General features: G+C 41.9%; 2 protein-coding genes across 2 annotated transcripts; one reads left to right on the top strand and one right to left on the bottom strand.

The window, feature by feature from the left end:
- Positions 1 to 994: 994 nt before the first annotated feature.
- Positions 995 to 12,621, top strand: klhl28 (kelch like family member 28). The gene is made up of 6 exons (XM_030082038.1): positions 995 to 1,126; positions 2,638 to 2,898; positions 3,007 to 3,644; positions 4,178 to 4,621; positions 6,284 to 6,492; positions 8,847 to 12,621. Exons 2-6 carry the CDS (start codon positions 2,638 to 2,640, stop codon positions 9,008 to 9,010), a joined length of 1,716 nt encoding a protein of 571 aa, XP_029937898.1. The 5' UTR covers positions 995 to 1,126; the 3' UTR covers positions 9,011 to 12,621.
- Positions 12,622 to 12,699: 78 nt separating this feature from the next.
- On the bottom strand, positions 12,700 to 18,360 carry dorip1 (dopamine receptor interacting protein 1). Its single transcript, XM_030082039.1, has 5 exons — positions 17,238 to 18,360; positions 16,372 to 16,896; positions 15,600 to 15,689; positions 15,389 to 15,523; positions 12,700 to 14,027 (listed from the first exon to the last, which is right to left on the bottom strand). The coding sequence occupies exons 1-5, from the start codon at positions 17,321 to 17,323 to the stop codon at positions 13,844 to 13,846; spliced, it is 1,020 nt and encodes a 339-aa protein (XP_029937899.1). The 5' UTR covers positions 17,324 to 18,360; the 3' UTR covers positions 12,700 to 13,843.
- Positions 18,361 to 18,515: the final 155 nt, after the last annotated feature.

Raw genomic sequence — 18,515 nt, 5'->3', positions numbered from 1 at the left:
GTTGTTCTTGGGCTAAAGCACACCTAAACTACTCAGTAAAGCTATGACTCATTAAATATGAACTGAATGGGAAAATTTGGGGTCTCTGAGGACTGGACTGAAAATCCCTGTAATATAATAAAACCTTAGCTATTCGACTTAAAACGGTGCAACTGATGGACAGCGAGCACATATACAGTGTAACTAACCCCCTGTTTGCACTTGGTTTTAACATACATTTTGTGTGTTTCGGACACAAACAGACAGCCGAGACACATCACGATTTACACTTGTCTTTATCATGTATCTCAAAAGCGTCTTTAGCTGACCACTTGTGTGCAGATTTCATTACTGCCCACATCACTTCATTCACTACTTTATTGGCGTGCAGGTATCAGGACTCATTAGCATTTACACTACAAATGAAATGTGGTCAAATGTGTCCAAGCCCACCTAAGTAAATGGTTTGAGTGACTGGATCACACTGCATCTTTGTGGTTGTTAACACTTGTGTTTAGTGCCATCCAGTTGTGATCCAACCACCCAAACACGTTAAAACCAAGTGTAAACAGCGCCTAAATCAAACACTGACATCTATCCACATCAACACACATCAGCAAATATTATTTTAGCAGTCAGAATCAGAATCAGAATCAGATATACTGTATTGATCCCCAAAGGGAAATTGGGTCAGTTGCAGAGAAGAATTAAACTATAACAAAACAACAAAGAAGAAATAAGAAATATAAAAATATGTATAAAAAAGGATGGATTATGTGTGTTATGATTTTCCTGACGTTTTACTTATGTGAGGTTGAGCAAAAATGCAAGACACCATAAATGGCCAAACATTTTCTCTCAGACATTTGTTACGCCCCTGATATTAACCACCATCATTCTTGCACCTAGGCCACACATTTGGAGACGGCTGCACGTGTGCTTTTATTTTGAAGTCGGCGGAAGTGGATCTGCTGTTCTTCGGCGGCTTGCTATTACAACAGGAGCTCCTCGTAGCTTCAGATGTGGCTAGCTTGGCACTAGGTTGTTTTTCTGACAGCCGCCCGGGGTTCTTACAGACCGCTGCTGAATTTCGCCACTGCAACATCGATCTTTTACAGCGGCACATCAGACGCACAACAAGTCACAGGTTTGCGTTTTATGCACTTGACGTAATTACAGCTTGACGTTGTCTGACAGCTAAGGCTAATGATACGTTTCTGTATTTTTCAGCCATGTTACTGTATATCAATCAATGATGCAGCTAGCCACAGTATCCGTGTTTATTTTTAGCAGCTAACCTGCACTGACTGCAGTGCAACGAAATGGAGAAACGGGCGCTGTGTATTTGCTGGAGTCGTGTCTAGTTAACACTGCGTTGGGTTGATGTATGCTACCTTTTCCCTCTGTGGAACTAAACGGGGCATTCGTGTGAGGTGTTTCCGCACTAGCTAGCATTGCTAAGTTGCTATCGAGCCCTTTTCAGTGTATTAGCTGGCGTTGTTTCCGGATGAAATGTGAAGCAGTGAGTCTTTATCGGTGAGTGTGTCTATGTCCTTCGTTCAAATCAAGCCAAGGCCTCAGTCAACAAGCTAACCTTAGCTGACGTGAACGCGAGTCTACCTTAAACAAACAAAAACGCACAAGTTTGTGGTCACTGTCGTTGGATTAAGGCGGACAACTTCAAAACGAAGATTTTACGGTGCAACGAAATGCCGAAATGATGTTTTTGAGTTACCTTTGTAAACGGTGATAGCTACCGTGTTGTACTTAGTGAGGTTGTAAACGTCCACCGCTACTTTAAGACAGGGAAGATGCTTGATAGCTTTCCAAACAGTGGCCAGCTAACAGGACGGACCCGACTAATCTCTGGATGGCTACAAAACATTGCTGAGCTCGTCATACTTCTCAAGCAGTTTTTTTTTTTTTTAAACTGTATTTGTATCGAAACAGCTGAATAACTGCCTTTCACAAATGGTTCGTTTTAAAAATTCAGTAAACTACAAGAGAAAAATAAAATTCAGAAAAAATAACGGTGGCCATAATTAAGTGTACAACTTAAAATAGCGAGAAAGAGATGGCAGAAATAAAGGGCAAATTACATTATAGGCAGAGATGCAGTTATAGCATTCGGCTCAACAGAAACTTTATTGTTCTTATGTGGTTTTAGATAGATAAGTAGAAAAAATAAACTCGGATGTACAGTAAACAGTTTCTCTTGTGGTAAAAGACGTTTGCCAGTGAAGAATTTGCTGATTAGTATATTAATATTTACCATAAATTTTACTTTTGGATCTTGAAATGTGGAATAACATCCTTAAAGGAGCAACTTTATATTGTTTTTGTAGTTTTGAAAAAGACACAGAATTTCACCAAAAGTATTTACTGTGTGATTTTAAAATATATTTTTCTAGCTTATATCAGGTACACTTCTGTAATTGCACACTGCAGCACCCAAGTGTGTTTCTGTAATGCCATGTTGTGTATGTTAAGTTGCCTTTACATCAGGGAAATCTTCATTGACTAGCTGACAGCCTGTCTGTGTTTATTTTAGTTGATTGGTCATCACACTTCTCTCATCACTTAGTCAGAGAATTTTAATGAAGCTGTAGGCTTTTACAAATGTCAACATGACACTAATTTGTGAGTTCCTGCTTTCAGATGGACCAGCAGGCCCAGTCTTATATGCTTGCCAGTCTGACACGGCCGCACTCTGAGCAGTTGCTGCAAGGCCTCCAGCTCTTGCGGCAGGATCATGAACTATGTGACATTGTGCTGCGTGTGGGTGATGCCAAGATCCATGCCCATAAAGTAGTGCTGGCCAGCATCAGCCCCTACTTCAAGGCCATGTTCACGGGCAACCTGTCAGAAAAGGAGACCTCTGAAGTGGAATTCCAGTGCATCGACGAGGCAGCTCTCCAGGTACGCTTGTAGCCAGCATATTTTTTTTAAAGCTGCCCTGATCAAGTGTTTTACCTCTGTTTTTGTTTTGATGAAGCCTTTACAGTGTCTTTTCTTCTTTCCTCCTAGGCCATCGTCGAGTATGCATACACTGGCACTGTTTTTATCTCCCAGGAAACAGTGGAATCTCTGCTACCAGCGGCCAACCTGCTCCAGGTCAAGCTAGTGCTCAAGGAGTGCTGTTCTTTCTTAGAGAGCCAGCTGGATGCTGGGAACTGCATAGGCATCTCCCGCTTTGCTGAGACTTATGGCTGCCACGACCTGTGTCTGGCTGCCACCAAGTTCATCTGTCAGAACTTTGAGGAAGTGTGTCAGACAGAGGAGTTTTTTGAGCTGACGAGGGCCGAGTTGGACGAAATAGTGTCCAACGACTGCCTTAAGGTGGTCACTGAGGAAACTGTGTTTTACGCCCTGGAGTCGTGGATCAAGTATGATGTGACTGAGCGACAGCAGCATCTGGCCCAGCTGCTGCACTGTGTGCGCCTTCCTCTCCTCAGCGTCAAATTCCTCACCCGCCTATATGAAGCCAACCACCTTATACGTGATGACCACGCGTGCAAGCACCTGCTCAACGAGGCCCTCAAATATCATTTCATGCCTGAACACCGGCTGTCCTATCAGACGGTGCTGTCCACGCGACCCCGGTGTGCCCCCAAGGTGCTGCTTGCAGTTGGAGGCAAGGCTGGACTGTTTGCCACACTAGAAAGGTAATACATGCAGGGTTGTCATAAGAGGCAATATTTGGATACCAATTCAAGACCAAAATTTTGAGAACCATACCAGTAATAGTGTTTTTAGTGTTCGTAGTGCTGATGAGGTTTGATAAATCGCTCTGTAACTCAGTGTTGTTAATCTAATGTTGTCTTAGTCTGTATGTTAAAATACTTGAAACAAAATTGCATTCATGCGGACAGGGCTGTAAATCTAATTGAGAGCACATAATCACATGTATTTATTGATACAGCTGGACTGGAGGCACTTTTTTCTTTCTTACACAAAATCAGTCAGTGTCAGTGTGTACTGAATAGGATTTATGTTTTTGCCGTGGTGTCAGTTCACGCATTAAAAATATTTGTATTACCTACCAAGACTACCAAGACTCTGGTGTCGTGATATTCCTAAATGCCAGTAACCTTTTTTGGTTTTCAAATCAAGGTTTCAAATTTCTATATGGTTGGTATCATCTTTGTAAGTAAAGCAAACATTTATTTACTGGGTATTTTCTGTCTTTACTTTGCAGCATGGAAATGTATTTCCCTCAGACAGATTCATGGATAGGGCTCGCACCGCTCAGTGTGCCGAGATATGAGTTTGGAGTGGCAGTGCTGGACCAGAAGGTGTACGTGGTGGGAGGCATCGCCACGCACATGAGGCAGGGCATCAGCTATCGGAGACACGAGAGCACGGTAGAGAGGTGGGACCCGGACACCAACACCTGGTCCTCGGTGGAGCGCATGGCCGAGTGCCGCAGCACACTCGGGGTGGTGGTCCTGGCTGGGGAGCTGTACGCCCTGGGAGGTTACGACGGCCAGTATTACCTCCAGTCGGTGGAAAAATACGTTCCCAAGATGAAGGAGTGGCAGCCTGTGGCACCCATGACAAAGTCCCGCAGCTGCTTTGCCACTGCTGTGCTGGATGGCATGGTGTACGCCATAGGAGGCTATGGCCCAGCCCACATGAACAGGTACTAGCAACAAGTGTGGTTAGCAGTTGTTCTATCTGTGGAAATGTAAGTTCTCCATCACTGGTTTTATAAATACAACATGTACTTTGTATTAGGTGGGGCTGGGTGACGAACTGTCTCTAAGCAATTTATTTCAAAATTCCTATTACATTTTATTTAAAGAGAATTAGCACAATGCACCTAACATAACATGGTGCACTAAAACGTAAATGTCATAACATTTGAAAATGAAGCGCATAAAGGATACACAAAGATACAAAGGGCTAAAGAATCAATATAATACTACCAAAAATAGCACTATATTGTCAACTGTATTGATTTTCTATTGTTTTGCACCGCGATGAGATTAGGGATGGAGAACATGTCTAAAAATCAAAGTAGCAAAATACATCCAACTTCTGTACAACCCAGACAACATTAAAAAACGTGTTGTGTGTGTGTGTATAGATGAGTTGGCATGTATGTCTGTGTCACACAACAAGCAGTTGACTTTGTGATTTTATCTTACTCAGCGCTGCTTTCCATTTGTTCAACTTATGTTTTACCCTATTGGCAGTGATTTATGACATTGCACACCTCCTTCTGTTATCAAAGTAAGTGTAAGTGACTGACTGTGACCAAAGCTGCAGAAAGCCATATAACCTCAGAACATGCCTCTAACCCTTCTTTTTTTCTCACAGATTATATTTGATATCATATTTAACATGTTTATGTTTTCTTACATGGGCTTTGATCCTGTGGAAAATCTTTGAGCCCTCTATAAGCTCTAAGCAAACTTTGTTTCTCAAGGTCCTGATAGTTATCTAATAGAAGTGGCAAACAAGTGAAATATGTTAAGTGTTGCTGAGAAAATGACCAGTGGCCTGTTAATGAGTAGAGAGGAAACTTAACAGACAGAAGTGGCTTCTGAAGTTTTTGTAGAGAAGGAGCCTGTGCACAGCCGGTTGGATCTGTGTTGTTGCTGTGGATCAGTGGAGAGGAATGTCTCTGTTGTTGCTGGTTTCCCTGACTCCCCAAATCTCTCAGGAGAGTGTGTTTGGACAGAGAATCTTTGGGGACTGTTTTTCTTTCCCCGGTGGCTTGTATACCCGTACATACTGTGAGGCAATTCCCAAATCACCAGTTGTTGTCAAGGGTTTCATCACCTTGACTCTGCTAAGGCAATTCACAAAGGCCATAGGTGGGCTCATTAGACTAGTTGCACTGGGTTCATGATCAAACACAGTGCAGGGCATAATTTAACCGTTTGTTCCCTCTGTACCTTTTTAAGAAATACTATCTGAGTATTTTTGGTCCATTTTTAAGCACTACATCTGTGCAGTTTAGGTGAATTAGTGCATGAAACCACTTAGTGTTGTCTCATGCGACAGTTAACACCTTGGTACACTATTACCCGTTGTGATTCTGGGTTCCCAATCACAGAAAAATGCTACTTAAAAATTAGCTTTTATGCAGAGTAGATTTACCTAAGATTGTCTGCTTTATTGTAAAGATGAACACCAAAATCATTCTTCAAATGATCAGATTAAAGTGATTTTAGGGTTTATTTATATAGTCTGCCTTTACTTAGAAAGTCACCCAGTGCACCACCACTCACCCGCAGGATTATGGTGCTTACCTTTGTGTGCGTTTTGCAAATCAGGCTGTGCTTGCTGTTCACAGTGTGGAGCGCTATGACCCCAGCAAGGATGCCTGGGAAATGGTAGCCCCCATGGCAGATAAGAGGATCAACTTTGGAGTTGGGGTCATGCTAGGGTTCATATTTGTGGTAGGCGGACATAATGGAGTGTCCCACCTGTCCAGCATCGAGAGATACGACCCACATCAGAACCAGTGGACAGCTTGTCGGCCCATGAATGAACCTCGAACTGGTGAGTTGAGATCATTAAAAAGTAATTAATTATTCCATTCAGACAGTGAATATTAGGAGAAATACCTTAACTCAATTATGCAGCAGTTATTAGGTTTTTATATGCTGTTGTGCTCATAAGTTTACATATCCTGGCAGAGTCTGTAAGATGTGCACCATTCTTTAAAGAAAACACGAGTGATCACGCAAAACACATCTCTTTTATTTTTAATGGGATTCAAACTAAACTATAAGGCATCACAGAATAGCACAATTATTAAACAAAACAGCAATTAAGAAAATGAGATGGTAACCGTTCAAAAGTTTGCATACCCTTATCTCTTAAAACTGTGTATTGTCCCTTTTAGCCGCAATGATTGCTTGCAGTCTTGTGTGATAGTTGTGGATGAGGCCCTTTATTTTCTCAGGTGGTAAAGCTGCCCGTTCTCCTTAGCAAAAAGCCTTCGGGGTCAGTGAATTCTTTGGTTGCCTTACATGAACTGCACGTTGGAGATCTCCATAAAGTGACTCAGTGATATTGACCATGTTTCCATGCACACCATATTCCTGTATTATTCGGAATATCCTCAATATTCCGGTTGCGCACGAATCATGTAAACATGTACCGAACCTGATTAAGGTCATATTCCGGTTGGAGAAAATTCCGAATAAGACCCCTGGCTTATGCCTGTTTTAACCAGAATATTGTGCCATGTAAACGCCTTAATTGCAAAATGCCCTGTACCGGAATATTCAGTTACGTCTGCGCATGCTTGATTCGCAAGGAGTTCTGGGGCGTCTTTGTTTTTATGGTTACTGCAAGCAGGGAGAACAACATGGTGAAAAACATGGAGAAAAGCAAGAGCCAGCATGTTAGGAGTGAGGAGGAGACTGCGGTCTGCCTTCAGGTAATGAAAGACTAAATATCATGGAGTATATCGAAAACACAGAAATAGCGACATCTTCTTCTTCTGTATTTCCGGCAGACCAGACGCCTATAGGCATATTGCTGCCCTCCGCAGGTTGAGTGTTGCTTTAAATAAGAGTGTGGATTACGAAACACGGGAATATGCCATGTAACATGTAAACGGAATATTCCAGTTTCTGCAGCGCATATAAACTCCTTATTTGAAATTTTACCTTAACCAGAATATTGACCCGAATCGGAATATGGTGTGCATGTAAACGTAGTCATTGAGGTCAGGAGATTGTGATGGCCACTCCAGAACCTTCACTATATTCTGCTGTAGCCTCTGAAGGTTCGACTCGGCCTTATATTTTGGATCATATTGGAAAGTCCAAGTATGTCTCATGTGCAGCTTCTAGGCTAATGAATGCAAACTGTCTTACAGTATTTTCTGATAACTTGCTGCATTCATCTTGCCATCAGTTTTGACTAAATTCCCTGTGCCTTTGTAGCTTACACACCACTAATACATCAGAGATCCACTTCCATGCTTCACAGTAGGGATGATGTGCTTTTCATCATAAGCCTTGTTGACTCCTCTCCAAACATAGCATTTATGGTTGTGACCATAGAGTTCAATTTTAGTCTTATCACTCCAAATGACTTTGCTACAGAAGTTGTGAGTCTTTTCTAGTTGCTGTTTGGCATATTGTAAGTGGGCTGTTTTGTGGTGTTGGCACAGTAACATCTTTTTTTCTGGCAACTCGACCATGCAGCCCATTTTGTTCAAGCACCTCCTTATTGTGTATCTTGCAACAGCCACACAACTTTATTGCAGTGAAGCCTGTATTTCAGCTGAAGCTGCTTGTGGGTTTTTCTTTGCATCCCGACCAATTTCCTGGCAGTTGTGGCTGAAATCTACTGATTGGCGTTTTCAAATCTTTGGATATCTTTACATATCCTTTTCCTGATTTAAAAAGTTTAACTACCTTTTCTCGCAGACCTGGATGAAATGTGCTTCTGTGTTTCTTAAGAGCTAAGAAACTCACTGACTATTTAAACTGAGACACTAATTACAATCAAACTTACACTTAATGGCAATTTAAACCTGTGTGTGTCAACTTGTGTGTATATTATCAGGCCAAACATTGAAGGGTATGTAAACTTTTGATCGGGGCCATTTGGGTGATATTAGTTATCATTACGATTTAAAAAGGACACATACAATCATGTGATAATAAATGGCTTTGCCTGACCACTGTTCCTAAATAAAAGAAAAGTTTTCTGCATTATCAGTCATATTTTACAAAAAATGTCAATATTTGACAAATTCTGCCAGGGTATATAAACTTCTGAGCATATATTTTCCAGTGGTTATTTAGAAATAAGTGGAATTTTCAGTGTTGACTTTATCTTAAGTTTTATTGTTTATTGTTTATTGTTATATGTCATTGTTTTCTGTCTCCCAGGTGTGGGCTCTGCCATCGTGGACAACTACCTCTATGTGGTGGGGGGTCACTCGGGGTCGTCCTACCTGAACACTGTCCAGCGCTATGACCCTATAACAGACAGCTGGTTGGACTCTAGTGGCATGATGTACTGCCGTTGTAACTTTGGTCTGACTGCCCTTTGACCCATGGCCCGACTGGCTAGGACCCCGTAAGAAAACTTAGACGAAAAGGCTTTTCTTTTTTGTTGTCTCCTCCTTCCTCACATTCATCCTCCAGGAGCCGTGGAGGACTGCACACCGACGTGAACACCCGAGAAGAAGAAAGCCTGCTGTGTGGATGGGTGCGCCGGGCTAGCTGGCAGGTACGGGACCAGAGACATGGCTGGAGAGCTGAGGACGAGCTGTGTGTGCGCGCGCATGTGTGTGGATAAGAGAGGAAGATGATCGGACGGCTGTTGTCACGGAGATGAGGAGACGACCACTCTGCTGCTGCTGGACCACAAGGACTCTGAACCATTTACCAGAGGATTGTGGGAGAAATCTGTCACTTTGTTTCTTTCAGCATTCTGTGTTATGTTGGCAGACATTGTTTTTGTTCTTGTCCTTGATCTTGTTCATGCCATTAATTCTGTGTGTAACACTCTAGTCTTTTTTTAATTTTCCTGCAAGCAGAACTATATGTTCACATTTTGTAGAATCAGTTTGCTTGTGTATTTTTGTGAAACTGTGGTTGTTGGCCATTTAGTGTGTATGTCTGCGTGTATGCTCGGGAGTACGTGCATGTCAGATAGAAGGATTGTTTGTTTTGTTGCGTGTCTGTGTGCAGAACTGATTGACACGGGAGTTCGCACACCGAGTTTGAGACCTCTGCATCGAAATCAGTGCTTCACAAAAAGAGAAAAATTGGAATCTTTATATTTACTTAAAAAGGGCTGCCTTTTTTCTCTCTTGTAAATAGTCTAAATGAAATATATAGATATGAATATATCCTCTAGTGCATTGCCTGTAAATGTTTTTCTGCACTGGGTCACGTGTGTGTGGGCGTTTGTGTGTGGGCGTGTGTGCAATTTGATTCAAGGGTCAGTATAGAGGTAAATGACAAACAAACCCCGCTGAGGTCCCCTGAAAATATTTGCTACAAGTCTGAGTTATCCTCGGAACCATCCAGTAATCCCCCATGTTACAGCTTCTGTTACACCTTCCTATCGTCAGGTCACGCACTTCGCGCCTCTTCACAGTTGTTGAAATCAACCTTGGCCCCTCTTTTCCCCCCTTAGTCTGTACACAATACTAACTGGTGCTATATTTAGGATTCAGGATTCAGCTGTTTGTGTCTGTGTTGCCTCACACAGTGAGGTCAACCTCTGTTGAGCCTCTGTTAAGTTACTGTCTTAGAGATGTGCATTAAAATGCTCAGAATCTAGAAGCCCTGTCCCCACCATGCAATAAAAAATGAAGTAGTAAGGGAGGCCTGTGGTTTGAAAGCCACAAAGTTCATAATTTCTTTATCTCTTAAGTCTGTGAATTAGCACTATGATTTGTTTATACTGATCTTTGTTGTCGTCTCTCCCCTTCCTTTGAGTTTCCACAAAGCAATGGCTTCCTTGACACATTGCCCTGTTGCAGGATATGAAGATGCTTTTTCATTGTCTCAGAATTTCTATAGCCGGTGTGTTGCCACTCTGTTGCCAGCTAGGAACAAGGCTTTTTCTGTTTCTGATTGGCTCTGACACCCGCTCTTCATGCTCACTGCCCAGCCACCAAAAACATGTGAGCCTCATGTGGCCAAGGTCTTGCTGGCAAGCTCAGGTTAGAGGTAATCTGTTCAGAGCCCCATGTGAAGTGCCAAAAATGACCTCCTTTCTCAAGTCTGATAGAACTTTCCCCAACCTCGAGAGCTATGAATAGCTTTTCCCCTTGTGCCACAATAATAATAAAAAAAGTTTCTCCCTTATTGCTCATGTAGAAGTGCTACATTCTTCCACGCTGTCATATTGAGGGGGATTATACTGCAGGAAGGGCTGTACTAGCTGACTCGGGCCAAGTTTTCCCTGTCGCCAAACCTGTGGCCCTGGGAGAGGAACCAGACCAGTAAACTCTGCGTCCTCCCCATGGTTTGTGTGACTGCGGGCTGGCTGTACACAGCCTGGGGCTAGACTCGAGAGCAACGGATGGCTCAGGCAATGTGAGGCAATAGATGGAGCACTTGACTATGACAGATTAGGCGTGTCTTTTTTGAGTCTCTGTTTTTGTTTGAGTTCAGTCGGAGTTGCATTGTACACGTTTGCACAGAAGTGGAAACTTAAATAGAGCTCTGCATTGCACTTACCAAACTATTTGATACATATTGTAATTTGTACATATGTTTTAATTTAGGCTGATGGCATTTAGATGATGCAATAAGATTTATGTTTCCTGTGTTGGATCAGTTATTTTTTTTTTTGTGTATGTGTGTGTGTGTGTGTGTGTGTGTTTAGTCTTCAAAAGCCAAGGCATCTCATCTCACAGTAATGGAGTCACACATGGCATGTCTGTTGTTGGCTAATAACGCTTGTCTGAAACATCAAACGGTACCACTGGCTTTGTCTCATCCTATCATGTTAAACTTGTGTTGTGTGTGCTGGCTCATTTGTCCAAGGCTTGTTTTTATATTTTGTCAGATTCAAAAGGAATTGACCGTGTTATTCTTCATTGGCAAAATCACATTGAAGCCTTTTAACAAAAACAGGAGACAGCACACTTGCTCCTCCTGTTCATCCTTGCACTCTTAAGCTTAAACGTTTAAGTAAAAAAAAAAAAAAAAAAAATACTGACAGTTTCTTCTCAAAAATCACTACTACAGATGAGAACTTGCGCCTTGCTAACTGGCCAGGGTGTTCCTAAATTAAAGAAAATGGAGGAAAAAAATACAGCTGGTGAGACATTTCCAGGTTATGATGTTGCAGATAGGTTGCATCTGTAATTTCCTGTTAATTTTTAAGATTGTTTTTCCATAACTCAGTGCAACCCATACGCTATAAATATGTAAGTTATGTTTAGAATGGAGTTTGTTTCATTATATTTATAATAATTCTAGTTTTTATTCATGTTCTTAACATTACCTAGGCTGGTTTTGATTGCAAATTCTGTCTTCTGTCTCATGTTTATTGTGGTTTGTGTTGGTCACTTTAAACCCTAGGCGTCGTTAACTGGAGCACAAATCACGCAGGCGTAATTGTGTGCTGCTGCCATCATTCATTTAGTGTTGCGTACATGTGTCACACGTTGTGTCAATTTTTAAGAACTGTGTTGATTTCCAAGGTGTATACTGACTAGTTCATTTTTGGGGAGAGCCTGATGAAATCTGCAAACGTGAATCTGCAAAAAGAAGGGATGTTGTAAGACGAAGTTCATGCTCGTTTTTATTATGGCCTAACCAATGTCTTGTTTTTTGTCACCACTCTCACCAAAGTGCTTGTTTTAAAGAAAGCAGGAGGAGGAGTAACATCAGGTCTGGAATGGACTGCCACTTGAGTGTTTAGTGTGTGAAAGGAATCCTTTGAAACTGATGTCAATGTTAGCCAAATTACCACTCTGCTTCTTTTACATTTCCCATTGTGTGTCTGATTTAAGGCGATGATCTTGAATTTTATATCCTGTGGATTATTACTGGAAGTACAAGATAACCTTAGATGTAGAAGCAGTAGCTTTTTTCACATTTGATCATGTTTTGATTGAAGACATTTTACATACATTTTAGTCAGTTTGTGTGGTGCAGTTGTACCCAGTTAAAATAAATAAATGCCTGCCTTAAAGGTACTGTTTGCTCTTATTGGCCTCACTGTACCCATCCATGCAATGCACAACAAAACAACACAACAAATCAATACAAGTGCAGTATAAAAATATCTGTATTACATTTGAAAAGATTGACAGCAACTGCATAGAAAAATGGCAATTAGGAACTGTAACGGCTGGACACAGCAACTTTTACCAAATAAGAGGATTTCGTTTAGTTTTACACACTTCATTGGCAGAGGCACTGTGTGATACTGATAATTTGAGGTCTTGTGCTGTATGTGCTGAGCTATAGTGTTAAATAGCTTCACTTTAGTTGGATCAATATGGAAAATGTGCCAACTTGGTGCCCCCAAAGGCAAATAAGCTTGTACACAGGTCATGTTTGTGCTAGAATATTAGTGTGAGAAATGAAATCACATTTCTGGCTCTACTCAAATGTTGTACAACCTCTGAATATCATTTGAACTTTTTGTACCACTTAGTTTACTGTTTACCTCCACCAACTAACATCTCAACAAAAAAGAGAGAAATTAACATGACGAACAAACTCAAAGTGTTACTGAATTTGGTTGATTTCCTCTTAAACCACAGTGTAAATAGAAAGAGCACCAGTTCAATTTGAGGCAAGGGCTGATATGCAAAAATGTAATGCAAAGAAATGCTAACAGGCTCACATTAAAAGCTGTACATCAGCAAGCTATACTGGAAATATACACTGTATTTCCTGTGTAGACCTCCTAACACTCCCCTCATGACAATTGTGGGTACAAGACTGCTTTACAGCAAATACATGTAAATGTAATTAATTCATCTAACCATTATCTTGTTAAAACAGTATGACATTTCTCATGTGAAGCTTTGATGTGTAATATTTAGTCGAACTATCATTTGTGCATACCAGCCCAGAACTATTATAGTCCATTATATTCTTGGATTCCAAGCATGGCCAAAAAGGAGAAGCAATTTTCATTTTGCTCAGTGAGCTTTCTGCAAGCGTTCAGGCAAAATAGAGCACGTGTCATTCAGCAGTAATAATCTCAGAGCTAACAGACAAAGCCACTGTTGGAAGGAAGGAAGCAATATCAAAATCTAAATATGGAATAAGTTGTGAAACGGTATGTTGAACGACTACGCGAGTAATGTAATGCCTTCAAAGGGGTTAGGGAGGACGTTTCCGGTCCTGTCACGGTGTGCCTGCTGCTTATCCCTTGTGCGTCCAGTTGACCTCAGATTAGTTCACTTCTCCGAGGCACGGATGTAGACCAGAGAGGAGAGCAGCAGGAGTTCAGGAGGCTTGTGTAACAGGATCAGATTGTCACTCCTCAGGCCATCGTAGTGCATCCAGCAGCCGTCTATCTGGAAGGCTGCTGAGTAGTGATGCTCGTCCTTGTTGAAGAGTGTGGCGCCCTCCAGTGAGTACCTGCAGGAAAAACAGGCTTATATGAATACTCCTGTGTTTTAATACCACCCCTTTTACGCTGTGTGGAGGAAGCCCAAAGTAAACACAACACAAAGAAACAAAGAAAGGTGTATGAGGAGTATAAGTCACAAAAACAGATGTGATGTAAATCCTTGAGAACTGGAAACAGCGATTACAGTGCATGTGAATTGAAAAATTGAATCAATGTCAAATTTGAAGCTCTAACTACTGCCTTGCAGATATTAATGCTGGAGGTTACAGAATTATCCACAACCTAAGAAATCTAAAATAGAAATTGTTTGTTCTTTTCCAGCCCACCCAGCTACTTTCAACTGATTTCACCATGATTTAGAAACTGTCTGCTAATGTCATGCCAACAGCAAGAGACTCAGGTGCAGTCTTTGATGATAACTTGAGCTTTCACAATCAAGTTTGGAGAGCTGTTCGATTTTATGTTTTTCAAGTGCTGAGCGTTTCCAAAATTAAACAGTTTTTTATCATCTTGACATCTGTCATCCATGCTTTTATCTCTTTGCGCTTTGACTACTGTAGCCCTACTTCCTGCTTCAGCCAAAAAAAGATCTCTCTCTTCTCCAGCGAGTGCAAAATGCAGCAGAAAGGATTTATGCTGGTGCAAAAAGGCATCAACTTGAATTTAGCATCTTTACATTGCCTACTGTTTTGTTACAGAATTGATTATATGATTGCTACATTACATCTAAGGCCTGGCTCTGGCACAAAGTTATATATATCACAGCTCCTATTTAGCTCCATTGGTCCAGACTGTAGCCTCAGATCCTCAGGCAAGCCTTTTCTGGCTGTCCTAAAACTCAGATTAAAATTGGCAAGATCAAGCCCTCAGCATCAGGGATCCTGTAGTTTGGAAGAACCTGCCTGGACAGCATGAACTGGCAAAATCTGCAGCTTTTAAATCACATCTAAAAACTCATTTTTATAGATTTGTTCAAAAACCTTATTTTTATCAATTTGCTTTTATGTAATTACCTATTTTAGCCTCCCTTTTGTAACAGCTGCCTTGCTTTAGCACATTATCACATATTTAATGGTTTATGCTGTTGATTTGATGGTTTTTCTTGTTTATTTTTGTTACAAAGTGCAATTTAAGTCATATAAATAAAGATTACTATTATTAGGATCAAAAGTGTGAAAGGAAATGACAGGAAGAGATGATAAAAGGATAAAACTTGACTGTTGTTTATCAGGTCACTAACTGATGAACAATCTCTCAGCACCACCTCTATTTTCATTTCCTTTTTTACTCCCTCTACTCTTCATAAAAAGCATGCACCCAGCTGAGCTAAAAAAAAAAAAAAAAAAAAAAAAAAAAAGCAGCTCCATACCTGTGCTGGGACAGAGCCAGGTGGTAAGGAACATAGGACAGCTCTTCTGACTTCCATTGCTGCATGTTGAGAATGACAAAGGGAGGCGGTCCATGGCAGAAAACCCTCTGAGAGAACTCCCTTAGCCCATCGCACCTATCAGACAAATAGTTAATAGTCAATAAACCGTATCACTGCAGAACTGAATGAGGGTTTGATAAACATGGCTCACCCGAGTTCTTTGCAGAGAAGGATCCTGGGGCAGAAGAACTCATCTACAGCTGACTGAATAGGATCTCTGTGAGGCAGCTCGTGAGGAGGGCTGGACACACACACACACACACACACACACACACACACACACACACACACACACACACACACACACAAAAAGAGAACCACATAGATTAACTCAAACCACTCCTGCCACCAAGACATAACTCATCAGCCTGGCTTCTTTTGAGAAAAGAAAAGGTCTTAGACAAACATGATTTGAGCAATGATTCATAGATATAATCCACTTTCTAAACAGTGCGCTGCATGCTGTGGGTGAGCATGCTTTTACAGTATGTGGGTCTACCCGAGACCAGCGTGGGTGGAGACAACTTGGAATGAACCCTCTCCACCTCGCCTCAATTAGACAGCTGGACATTATGAGCTAAGGTTACATATGGAGGAGCAGACAGAAAAAAAAAAAAAAAACACTTGAAGATGAAGTCCTACAACAGCTGACTGGAACTGACAGTAATATTTTCAGTAGTGACAGGACCCTCTCACTGGCACAAAGTACATCTGAGCTCTGCTTGGGGCTCTCCTCATAGCTTCTATGTCTATATTTAATGTTTCACACCAAAACTGCATTTCAGCGATGCAAATTACAAATAAGCACTTTTCTCTGTGTGTGAAAGAGTTCTACCATGCAGTGACTGCTAACCAAAGTTAAACAGTGTGAGACGAGGTTGGCTTCAGTTTGTTGCATCATATGCAGTATGTGTTGGGCTTACTTGATGCTGATTGTCCTTTTGATGAACTCCTGGAAGCGGGCAGGACAGCTCCAGTTGGTGCACAGGCTCTCCTGCACGGTGGACATGAGGTTCTCCAGGTTCTTGGTGAAGTTCTCGTGCTCATTGCCAAACAAGTCAATCTCTAGGGCTGCTTGATGGACAGCGGAGCGGTACTGTCTCTTGGACATCCTGTCCCAAATCCACAGCATCTTCACTGTGGTGTAGTCGTAGGAGTCCATCAGGTAGAGAAAATGCTCCACAAACTGCTTGCCGAGGAAGACGCCCAGCTCCCTGGGAAAGCCCTGGTTGTCTCGTAGAATCACATACAGGATCATGAGAAAGCCATCGATGGTGCAGGTGTTTTTTAGGTTTATCTTGACGTACAGGGGGGTGCATGATATAGCCTTCCGTCCCGCCCTGATGGTGTAGACACCACCCCATGGAAGCACAGGCCTCCAGAAGGAGCTTTCCTCTTCATCATTATTGTAAATGGAGGCACGAATCTCTTCAAACAATGTCTTAGACCTGAGAAAACAGGAGCGTTACAGCTGAAACAGCAGCTGATTGACGAGCAGGTAAAGAGAAAACTGTTTTTTTGTTTTTTTTGTTTTTTATGTGGAGGAGATCCCAGCCAGTGGGTCTGTTTTCTCCTCGCTGGATCTGGACGGCCAGTTTTTGACATTTTGGAGCCTTTGGCAAACTTTCGCATCACAAGATGTTTTGTTAGACTATACAGCTACAATGCAAAAGTAAGCTGACCATCGACTTAATCGGATAATGTCTAGTCCTATCCCGGGGAATAGACGTAGCCCTATAGGGCAGTTTACCAACAAGCTAGCTAACGTTAGCAGCTGCAGCCAACCTACCTCTCAAACTGCAGACTCTGCTCGGTGTTAGAGATTAGCGTCTGGAGGTCCTCGGCGTCGTTCAAAACACATAACTCACTCTCCATTGTTCTCTGAGTTTCTTCATGTCTCACTCCAGGTTCACAGCCACACAGCTCGGTGGTGTTTTCTCGCACTTACTGGTGGTTTCTAAACGCTGGCACCTCCTTGGCAAGGGGTTTACAAAGCACATCCTCGGCTAACGTCAAGTTACGCCCATAAACATCTTCTTCTTCTTCGTTTTGTTTTATGGCGCCTCGCAAACAATTATAATGCATTACCGCCTCCTACTGGATTTTAACACTTCCACGTTGCAACCTATTTTCAGTGATGCAAATCCCTTCCTCAATATATTATCCGACTCATCTCTAATACCATCTTAATCCTCTCTGATTTCCTTGTATTTCCACAGCACAATTTATAACCATGGCAATGAATGCACCAAACCCGTTTTTGTCCATATAGATGTTTTGATCAGTTCCTTTTCTTTTCTCCTCTGGTTCCTTTTGCACTGCCACTATTTCATCATTTTCTTCCTTTTTCTTAACAGCTTCAGTTTAAGATAATGCCTTTTCTTCTCTGATCATATTCACATTCACTTCTTTAACCCGTATCGGACACTGGTGTGGGAAGTGGTGGTGACTCCCGTTGTAGTGCAGACACTTTGCCTTTTCTTTACAGCTCTCCACACTGAAACCCTCTTTCCATATCTCCTGTCTCTTCTACAGTCCGCAGCAGCATGTCCTTGTCCCTGACAGCAACAGCATCTGTAACTGTAATAACACCGCTATATTCTTTCAGACAATTCCTATTCGAAAGTCAAACACACCGACCATGACTCCTCAAAATCCACAAAATCTCCTAGTTTTTTTTTCTTTGGCGTCGAACTTTCCGACCGCATGTGGGTCTTTGAAGATCTCGTCGGTTTGTGTCGATGTGCTTTCATCCCAACGAGAATCACTTGATATACTTCGACCCTTTCTTCCCTTCGTTTCTTCTCCTCCTCTCGTATCCTCTGCCTCATCCTCATCCTCAGTTTGAATTTCGCTCTCTGCCTCCTCATCCGACGCCATTCTCCATTAAAAAAAAAAAAAAAAAACATCCATTAACCTCACCCGTTGTTGGACAAGAAACTAAACCGACGTCGAAGCAATGCTGCCACCTGCCGTCTCTCCATGTCACTGCATTTGCCAACAGCTCCGCCTCACCGAGGGGGAGGGGTTGGATTAGTAAAAGTCATCTTCTTATTGGTTCATGTCG

The sequence above is a fragment of the Myripristis murdjan genome, chromosome 22 (genome assembly GCF_902150065.1).
Source record: "Myripristis murdjan chromosome 22, fMyrMur1.1, whole genome shotgun sequence".
NCBI classification, from domain to species: Eukaryota; Metazoa; Chordata; class Actinopteri; order Holocentriformes; family Holocentridae; genus Myripristis; species Myripristis murdjan.
Note: the sequence above shows the minus strand (reverse complement) of the source record. Positions and strands in the feature narration are given on the sequence as shown.